A 10,711-nucleotide genomic window follows, 5' to 3' on the forward strand; every position below is an offset into this window, starting at 1 on the left:
TAGCTGCGATTTTGACAAGGAAATTTGCTTTTTGGCTTCCACATCTTCTACGATTACTGAACCAGCTTGGATGAGGGCACAGAAGTGGCTGTCCTTAATTTTACAACTGATAACTTGGACGGCTAAGTTAGGCTTGGAGGGGAAGGTCGATGGATGGGCCATGAGAGATAGATGAGCCGAGGATCGCAAATGAAGGTTGAGGTTGGTGGGAAGAGGAAAAGCTTGGTCGGAGATGGGGAGAGGACAGGGAGTTATGTCGGAATAGGGTGCCGGAGGGAGGGAAAGCGAGAGAGGAGAGAGGAAAGAGGAGAGAGGAGAGAGGAGAGAGCATTTTCCAACCAAAGTAGTGCTGGAATTCTCCGATGGTCTAATCGATGTTGTCAGATTGTTTGGATTGTTACAACTTCAATATGTTGGGTGTACTAACCTATCCTCATCTATAATATTTCTTTTTCCATAACCTATCCTCATCTATAATATCATGGGCAAGAATTTCATTGAGTTTCGAAATAAGCTGTTGCACCTGTAGAAAGCGGGTTATAAATGATATCAGTTCAAGAATGACATATTGATCCCGAGAATCTTGGGTTTAGTGGATAGTGAGCATACAACAAAAAGAAATAAACACAATTAGTTACAATAACAAGACAAATACCTCCGGAATGAAGTCAATCAGACCCTCGGGAATAACTACAACACCATAATTAATAACCAAGTTCAGAACGTTTACTAATTACATCGACAATGTAGTCTGTAACGTTTTTCAAGGTAAGCTTCTTAGCCGCAACCTGCAAAACACATTATAAAGCATGTGGAGATAAATGTCCTCCTTGACAAATGTGTCTATCTTAAGTAGTTTAAATAAAGCAGCTACCTTTTCTCCAATAATAGTAATATTTGGATGAGTTTGCAAAGCACACTCCAATGTAATGTAAGAAACAGCACGACCCATAAGCCGTCCAACTGTGGATATATGTACACTGTTAATGCCATATGATAATAAACTTGAAATTTGAGTGAGAAACAAAAAGGTATCAACATCACAACAAAGAAAAAGTACAATCTCACATTAGGTAGATTAAATAGAGAAGGTTAATAAAATTGAGCAGAGAGAAGTGCTCTGTTTTTTACAGATGAAGCAACAAGATGGGCTTTATTATTGATATTATTTATTTATTCATAAATATATATTTTAAAAAAGTAGACATATCTGAACTTGAAATACTTGTAATGTCAATAATTCAGTTATTATGAACATTCAGCAGATCAGAACTATTTTTAGTTTTAATTTCATTAAGCAAAATACTTACAGTGGTAATATTTTCCTGTAGATCGACCATCAACCATCACATTACCAATCATTTCTGAATATATCTGCATAAACATCAGCAGGGCCTATTAAGAGTCTCATCTCATGAATGCGACATTCCATTTTTTCCTTGAATTCTTGAAGAAACTACTTCAACTTTGCAACAGTCACCAAAGTTGAGTCCAAACGAAATATGAATTCTAAAGTAGTTACGAAGAGAAATGAGTACCTTGCAAGCAGAATCAAATCCAAAACTTGTGGGGACCTCTTTGCATTTGAGATCACCATCAATAGTTTTTGGGCAACCAATCACTCGGGTTTTCAAATTCTTACTCCTAATTTGAAAACAACAAAAAGAAGGGGAAAATAAATAACAGTCTTTGCACACAATAAAAATGGTACCCTAGAGTAATTAATTACTCAACCTTATATTTCTTCAATAAAAATAACATATAATAGCTTATCCATATATGACCATGAGAGAGAGAAAGAGAGAGCAAAAAGGAGGGAGGCAATAAACAAATTTCATAGTTCTGAAAAATATCTAAAGTTTCCAGCGAGGAGACGGGCATTTGTGTTGGAATCATCTCCACCAATTACAACAAGGCCATCCAGATCAAGCTTCTGAGCAGTTTCTTCAGCTTGCTTAAACTGAAAATAGAACTGAACTGTCAATTAATGCCTTGACTACAACTAAGACGTCCCAAAATGAAAATTCTACGAAGAAAGAGTTTCAATCTTATCCCTCCCACTGCATATCATATCAAAACCACCCTGATAAAAGAAAAATGCATTTAAATCGAGAATTGCATTCAAATGGCAATCACTTCGCATCAAGACTGCACATATTCACACTAACAATTCTAACAAGTGAAAGCTAGAAATCCCTTTAAGAAAATTAACCTGATTGCGATATGGGTAGATAAATTCTGCAGTCAGTTCTACATTTCATGATCCCTGTAGGACCACCCTTGAAACCATACAACGTGCTTCCTTTTTAATGAACCTGTGTAGGTAATCTTCACCAAAATCGTAGAAGCTGCAAATTAGCCACAACTTGAACAGAATAACAAACATTTATTCTTGATTTATAAATGTGGACACAATGAGATTACCAAATAGTCCAGAAATCACATTATGCCCTCCCGATGCTTGGCCACCCTAGACAACTATGATCTTCAATTTCTTATTCACCCTGCATCGAACTGGAATCACTTGGCACCAACCAGCCGACGATTGGCCGAAAAGACCAGGAAACAGCTTCGCGATCTCATCTGCACGCACATATTGCACTACTCAAACACTCTAAAACCTTAAGAAGTAGCAACTGGCCTCAAACGCATTCAGTAAAACTCAAGTTCCAAACAAAAGCGAGATTTACAATCATAAGCAAATCAAGTAAAAGAACAAACAAAACTCAATGCATTCACAAACTTGAATCAAAGAAATCAATGCACTCATTACAAACAGAATACAAAAAAAAAAAAAAAAAAAAAAAAAAAAAAAAAAAAAACCAAGTTATGAAGGCTAGGCCTGTTAGAGTTTGGTTGCTTTTGTTAGAAGTTGTAGGGTATACATTTTGGCAGAAAGAGAGCTTTGAGAACTCCTACCATGACTTTTTTGCAAGTTAATTTTGTGTAAAGCTTGATCAATGATAAGAGGAGATCCGAGAATAAGAGGATATAAAGAGGGTGATAAGAAGACTGAGGTGGGAAATATTAAAAATTAAATTTCCCTTCCAAGTCATCTTGCCACATAAGTCATCTAGTAAAATTTTCTATTTAAATCCGTGGCTAGGAAAAGTCCATGCAAAAAAGAGAAACTTGTAGAGACCTTTTAAATCTATATCTTAAAATATTAAAGACTAAAATGGCTAATTTGAAACATGAATAACCAAAAGAACTCATTATTTTATTCTCTAATAAGCGTCCATCACTACACTTCACAAGAATAGGATTGTCTTCCTAATTCTCATAATCCTTATTCCCACTAAAAACCAAGTAACTTATCAAACGATTTTTGGTTTTTATACATAATATAATAAATATAATGTATAATATATATAAATAAATCGATAAATATGTATATATGTATACACGGTTTGGTTCAATTCGGTTTTGAAATAAAAAACCAAATTAAGCCGAAAAAATTAGTTTCCTTATGATTTTAAATTGAATTGAACTTTTAGTAAGAACCTTAAAAAAAATGCATCTAGTATGTTAGTTAGTTCATCCCTACACTGAGCTTTCAATTGTGTCTAATAAGTCCCTTAAACTTTAAAAAATGAATCTAATTACGTCTTTGATCTATTCAACGTATTTTTATTTTTAAATACATGCATCCTAAACATAAAAATGTGAAATTTTAGAAACCTAAATTCATATCTAATAAATCAATATGATTTAAGAAAAAGTTAAAAATATCTAAACCTTTGGACACAAAATTTTGACAAAAATCTAAAAATTCAAGTACTAATAATTGTAATTTTAACAAGATTATAAATATTAGAGAAAAAAACACAAACAGAGAGACTACCCTAGCCATTTTCCCAATATATTTTAAGCAGGAAGGTTGAAAAAATTTCCACTTACCAATATGAATATACCATCTTCCAGGTGACAAAAAAATCCAGAGATTTGAACTGACTGACAGTGGAAAAGCATGCCCCTCCTTGTCTTGAGCTAAACTTCTTTGGGATCATACATACCAAGAGTAACAAGCCTACTCTGTCCAAACAATATCCTTCCATATCCAAAGAGAAAAGAGATAACCACAATGGGTTCAAAACTTCAGTATGGAAATGTATGAATAAAGAAGAGCAACAGAATCATGAAGAGTACCTGGTTGATACACATATATTCATTCAGCTCTAATTAAATGTATTTTCTTCATTGTAGATATGAAACCAGCAATTTCCTAATTTTCCTGTTTAAGCTAACGACTAGAAGAACCTGACTAAGGGTATGAAACCCAATGCTAAAAAAGGAAGAACTCTTAAAAAGTGTTGAATAAATGTTCTTCAAAAAGTGTTTGGAATTCAACTAATGGAATTCAACTATGTGCAAGTTGTTACTAAACAAGGCGTTTGTAGAAAACGCGCATAAAATAAAACTAAGTCCTGACAATCATGTGTGAAATTGTGAAGTTGAACGCATTGCATGAAAGTCGTCGATGCGTTGAGAACGCGTTAGCAAGAGCAGAGAAAGCGAGAGGTTGAACGCAAGGTACTGGGCAGACAATCGTGTAGCAAATGAGCAGTGCTACACGATGAGGTAGACGATCGTCTAGTAAGTGAGTGGCGCTACACGATGAGGTAGGCGATCGTGTAGGCGGGCGTTGGACGATTGTGTAGTAATGAAGGGAGCTAAACAATGACGTAGGCGATCTTATAGCAATGCGCAGAGCTAAGCGATGCGCTAGATGATCGTGATGATGCGCACTGAGTCAAACAATAAGAAGTCACGTGCTAGACTATCGGGCTATACGATAGGTAAAATACGACACATCAGTGTAAGCGCTAGACAATAAGCGTAGAAGTTGGACGATAGCGCTAGACGATGATGCTAAGCGATTAGTGGATACATTGGACGGTAAGGCGATGATGCTAAGCGATGGAGGTAAACGATGTGCACAGTAGCTAAGCGATAGGCTATGCATGACATCGTTGAAAACGAGATCGTCGACTAAACGATTGAGGTACACGACGGGTTGTTGGAGCTAAGCGATAGATGTAAGAACTAAACGATGGAGTGGTGTTGAGGACTATGTTACGCAAGATTGATGAGCTCATCAAGACAAATGGCGTTATTGATGGAAGTCTGAAACAGAGATAGTAAGAGCTGGACGAATAAATGTTCATGCAAAGTGAGTTCAAATCACATATAGTAAGAGATTGAATCACCTTTTCTGGCATCTGAAAAAGTGACATATAGTAATTTGGTATATGAGAAAGAACTGACTTACAAAGGGTGGCACGACCTCCTCTTGAGAGGTTGTATCTCTTCTATTTGTCCAGTTTGCTTTGTACTTTGTCGATCATTGGTTGCCAAAAAGCTAGTTGTTTAAGATATCCCCCTAGAGGAAGGCCGAGGTACATAAATGGGAGGTAGATTAGCCGTTGCAATTTAGAGGGCTGCTTCTGATTGTTAACTTGAAATGGTCTATATTGATGCCATCATAAAGCTGATTTTTCCCAATTAACCTTCAACCCCGAACACCACTCAAATAATTCAAGTATTTTCTTTAGGTTGCTGAGTTTTTCTTTGTCATCTTGGCAGAAAATTAGAGTACCGTCCGCAAATTGTAACAAAGAAACATGAATTCTATCTTTGCCAACAATAAAACCTTCAAACTTGCCTTTTTCTCGAAACTGGGAAAGTAATGCATCCAGGACTTCACTGACTAGTAGAAATACGAAAGGAGAAAGAGGGTCACCTTGCCTTATTCCTCTTGAAGCTTGAATTCTGCCACGAGGTCTTCTATGAAGATTGAGAATTTTGTGTTAGAACCCAAAAATTAGATTTGCTCTGTTTTTTGGTGTTCTGAGGGGGCAGGAGACTCTGTTTTTCTGGAAAAACAGGCTTAACCATTCTTCCCCTTACTATATCTGCATAGGAGATTGGGACTGAGCGAGGGTTTTTTGTCACCTGTTCAACTTCAAAGAGGGACAAAGCATCATTTAACAAGGTAAGGAAGGAATATCAACCTGAATTAAGAGTTCCTGATGTGAACGTGAAATGAAGAATCGTCCTCCAACTGCAGGCCACACTATACATCATAAAAACCAGTTCATTTTGAATAGATTCTGGATGTTAGAAATCTTGGATTACACCAAAGCATCTTGCACGCTTTTGACAAAGAGCTAGATGTTGGAAGTTTCGAAGGGACGAGATGTTCTCCACAAACCCAAGTAGCTACGATTTTGACAAGAAATTTGCCTTTTTGGCTTCCACATCGCTTCTACGATTACTGAACCAGCTTGGATGGAGGGCACAGAAGTGGCTGTCCTTAATTTTACAACTGATAACTTGACGGCTAAGTAGGCCCTGTGGAGGGGAAGGCGATGGATGGGCCAGAGAGATAGATGAGCCCGAGGAACGCAAAGAAGGTTGTGGTTGTGGGAAGAGAAAAGCGTGGTCGAGTTCTTGAACTTGAAACGGGGAGTTATGTCGGAATAGGGTGCCGGAGGGAGGGAAAGCGAGAGAGGAGAGAGGAAAGAGGAGAGAGGAGAGAGGAGAGAGCATTTTCCAACCAAAGTAGTGCTAGAATTCTCCGATGGTCTAATCGATGTTGTCAGATTGTTTGGATTGTTACAACTTCAATATGTTGGGTGTACTAACCTATCCTCATCTATAATATTTCTTTTTCCATAACCTATCCTCATCTATAATATCATGGGCAAGAATTTCATTGAGTTTCGAAATAAGCTGTTGCACCTGTAGAAAGCGGGTTATAAATGATATCAGTTCAAGAATGACATATTGATCCCGAGAATCTTGGGTTTAGTGGATAGTGAGCATACAACAAAAAGAAATAAACACAATTAGTTACAATAACAAGACAAATACCTCCGGAATGAAGTCAATCAGACCCTCGGGAATAACTACAACACCATAATTAATAACCAAGTTCAGAACGTTTACTAATTACATCGACAATGTAGTCTGTAACGTTTTTCAAGGTAAGCTTCTTAGCCGCAACCTGCAAAACACATTATAAAGCATGTGGAGATAAATGTCCTCCTTGACAAATGTGCTATCTTAAGTATTATTAAATATCTTTCCCTCCTTTTCATCCAATAATAGTAGAATATTTGTGGAATGAGTTGCAAAGCACACTCCAATTAATGTAAGAAACAGCACGACCCATTAATCCGTGCCAACTTGATATATTACACTGTTATGCCAATATGAAAATAAACTTGAAATTTGGTGAGAAACAAAAAGGTAAACAACCTCACAACAATGAAAAGTACAATCTCACATTAGGTAGATTAAATAGAGAAGTTTAATAAAATTGAAGCAAGAGAAGTGCTCTGTTTTTTTTACAGATGAATGCCTTTTCTTAATGACTGTATTGATATTATTTTAATTTATTTATAAATATATATTTTAAAAAAGTAGACATATCTGAACTTGAAATACTTGTAATGTCAATAATTCAGTTATTATGAACATTCAGCAGATCAGAACTATTTTTAGTTTTAATTTCATTAAGCAAAATACTTACAGTGGTAATATTTTCCTGTAGATCGACCATCAACCATCACATTACCATTCATTTCTGAATATATCTGCATAAACATCAGCAGAGCCTATTAAGAGTCTCATCTCATGAATGCGACATTCCATTTTTTCCTTGAATTCTTGAAGAAACTACTTCAACTTTGCAACAGTCACCAAAGTTGAGTCCAAACGAAATATGAATTCTAAAGTAGTTATGAAGAGAAATGAGTACCTTGCAAGCAGAATCAAATCCAAAACTTGTGGGGACCTCTTTGCATTTGAGATCACCATCAATAGGTTTTGGGCAACCAATCGCTCGAGTATTCAAATTCTTACTCCTAATTTGAAAACAACAGAAAGAAGGGGAATATAAATAACAGGGTCTTGCACACACAAAAAAAAAAAAAAAATGGTACACTAGAGTAATTAATTACTCGACCTTATATTTCTACAATAAAAATAACATACAATAGCTTATCCATATATGACAATGAGAGTGAGAAAGAGAGAGCAAAAAGGAGGGAGGCAATAGACAAATTTCATAGTTCTGAAAAATACCTAAAGTTTTCAGCGAAGAGACAAGCATTTGTGTTAGAATCATCTCCACCAATTACAACAAGGCCATCCAGATCAAGCTTTTGAGTAGTTTCTCCAGATTGCTTAAACTGAAAATAGAACCGAACTGTCAATTAATGCCTTGACTACAACTAAGACGTCTCAAAATGAAAATTCTGGGAAGAAAGAGTTTCACCTTATCTGGAGTTTCAATCTTATCCCTCCCATTGCATATCTTATCAAAACAACCCCGATAAAAGAAAAATGCATTTACATCAAGAATTGCATTCAAATGGCAATCACATCGCATCAAGACTGCACATATTCACACTAACAATTCTAACAAGTGAAAGCAAGAAATCCCATCAAGAAAATTAACCTGATTGCAATATGGATGGATAAATTGTGCAGTCAGTTCACATATTTGCATTTCATGATCCCTGTAGGACCACCCTTGATACCATACAACGTGCTTCCTTTTGCATGAACCTGTAGGTAATCTTCACAAAGATCGTAGAAGCTGCTAGATAGCCACAACTTGAACAGAAAAGCAAACATTTATTCTTGATTTATAAATGTGGACACAATGAGACCCTACCAAATAGTACAGAAATCACATTATGCCCTCCCAGTGCGTGGCCACCAAACTAGACAACTCCGATCTTCAATTTCTTATTCACCTGCACCGAACTGGAATCACTTGGCACCAACATTGCTGACGGTTGGCCGAAAAGATCAGGAAACAACTTCGTGATCTCATCTGCACGCACATATAACACACAGCTCATACACTCTATAACCTTAAGAAGTAGCAACTAGCCTCGAACACATTCAGTAAAACTCAAGTTCCAAACAAAAGCGAGATTTACAATCATAAAAAAAACACAGAAAAAGAACAAACAAAACACAATTCATGTCACTACTCTTCCTTTAAGACATCAATCAACTCTGTTACCAAACAGAATACAAAAAAAAAAAAAACCAAGTTATGAAGGCTAGGGCATGTAGAGTTGGTTGATTTTGTTAGAAGTTGTAGGGTATCAGTTGGCAGAAAGAGAGCTTTAAGAACATCCTACCATGACTTTTTGCAAGTTAATTTTGTGTAAAGCTTGACAATGAAAAGGGAGGATCGAGAATAAGAGGAGATAAAGAGGGGGAGAAAGAAGAGAGAGGCGGGAAATATTAAAATTAAATTTTCCCTTCCAAGTCATCTTGCCACATAAGTCATCTAGTAAAATTTCTATTTAAATTCCGTGGGCTAGGAAAAGTCCATGCAAAAAGGAGAACTTGTAGAGAGATCTTTTAAATCTATTTCTTAAAATTCAAAGACTAAAATGGCTAATTTGAAACATGAATAACCAAAAGAACTCATTATTTTATTCTCTAATAAGTGTCCATCCCTACTTCACAAGAATAGGATTGTCTTCCTAATTCTCATAATCCTTATTCCCACGAAAAACCAAATAACTTATCAAACGATTTTTGGTTTTTATACATAATATAATAAATATAATGTATAATATATATAAATAAATCGATAAATATGTATATATGTATACACGGTTTGGTTCAATTCGGTTTTGAAATAAAAAACCAAATTAAGCCGAAAAAATTAGTTTCCTTATGATTTTAAACTGAACCGAACTTTTAGTAAAAACCTTAAAAAAAATGCATCTATTATGTTAGTTTTAGTGTTCATCCCTACACTGAGCTTTCAATTGTGTCTAATAAGTCCCTTAAACTTTAAAAAATGAATCTATTACGTCTTTGATCTATTCAACATATTTTTAGTTTTAAATACATGCATCTAAACATAAAAATTGAAATTTTAGAATCCTAAATTCATATCTAATAAATCAATATGATTTAAGAAAAGTTAAAAATATCATAAACCTATTGGACACAAAATTTTGACAAAAATCTGAAAGTTCAAGGACTAAAAATGTAATTTAACAAGATTATAAATATTAGAGAAAAAAAACACAAACAGAGAGACTACCCTAGCCATTTTCCCAATATATTTTAAGTACGAAGGTTGAAAAAATTTCCACTTACCAATATGAATATACCAGCTTCCAGGTGACATATAAATCCTAAGATTTGAACTGACTGACAGTGCAAAAGCATGCCCCTCCTTGTCTTGAGCTAAACTTCTTTGGGATCATACATACCAAGAGTAACAAGCCTACTCTGTCCAAAAAATATCCTTCCATATCCAAAGAGAAAAGAGATAACCACAATGGGTTCAATACTTCAGTATGGAAATGTATGAATAAAGAAGAGCAACAGAATCATAAAGGTACCTGGTTGATACACATATATTCATTCAGCTCTAATTAAATGTATTTCTCATTGTAGATATGAAACCTGCATTCCTATTTGTCTGTTTAAGCTAATGACTAGAAGAACCTGACTAGGTATGAAACCCTATGCTAAAAAGGAAGAACTCTAAGTGTTGAATAAATGTTCTTCAAAAAGTTTGGAAGATCAATAATGGAAATTCAACTATGTGCAATGTGTTACTAACGAGGCGTATTGGTATAAAACGCATAAAATAACACTAAGTCCTGACAATCATGTTGAAATTGTAAGTTGAACGCATTGCATGACAAGTCGCTGATGC

General features: G+C 35.5%; 1 protein-coding gene and 1 long non-coding RNA gene across 7 annotated transcripts; both read right to left on the bottom strand.

The window, feature by feature from the left end:
* Positions 1 to 266: 266 nt before the first annotated feature.
* LOC150030669 (pyrophosphate--fructose 6-phosphate 1-phosphotransferase subunit beta-like) lies at positions 267 to 2,603 on the bottom strand. Of its 6 annotated transcripts, none has more exons than XM_090309416.1 (6): positions 2,425 to 2,603; positions 1,539 to 2,328; positions 1,311 to 1,374; positions 875 to 963; positions 656 to 788; positions 267 to 523 (listed from the first exon to the last, which is right to left on the bottom strand). In XM_090309416.1, the coding sequence occupies exons 3-5, from the start codon at positions 1,360 to 1,362 to the stop codon at positions 705 to 707; spliced, it is 225 nt and encodes a 74-aa protein (XP_090165542.1). In that variant the 5' UTR covers positions 1,363 to 1,374; positions 1,539 to 2,328; positions 2,425 to 2,603; the 3' UTR covers positions 267 to 523; positions 656 to 704. The 6 variants fall into 6 exon arrangements, with proteins under 6 accessions (XP_090165542.1, XP_090165547.1, XP_090165545.1 ...); XM_090309421.1 differs by lacking the exon at positions 267 to 523 and having other exon boundaries at positions 525 to 788; positions 1,539 to 1,644; positions 2,213 to 2,328; XM_090309419.1 differs by lacking the exon at positions 267 to 523 and having other exon boundaries at positions 525 to 788; positions 1,539 to 1,972; positions 2,213 to 2,328.
* Positions 2,604 to 7,537: 4,934 nt separating this feature from the next.
* On the bottom strand, positions 7,538 to 9,320 carry LOC150030670 (uncharacterized). Its single transcript, XR_016526626.1, has 3 exons — positions 8,092 to 9,320; positions 7,766 to 7,871; positions 7,538 to 7,601 (listed from the first exon to the last, which is right to left on the bottom strand). It is a non-coding gene; the product is annotated as an uncharacterized LOC150030670 (long non-coding RNA).
* Positions 9,321 to 10,711: the final 1,391 nt, after the last annotated feature.

This window comes from Benincasa hispida, unplaced genomic scaffold (genome assembly GCF_027475165.1).
Source record: "Benincasa hispida cultivar pf3 unplaced genomic scaffold, pf3_genome.v1.1 HicScf1697, whole genome shotgun sequence".
Taxonomy (NCBI): Eukaryota; Viridiplantae; Streptophyta; class Magnoliopsida; order Cucurbitales; family Cucurbitaceae; genus Benincasa; species Benincasa hispida.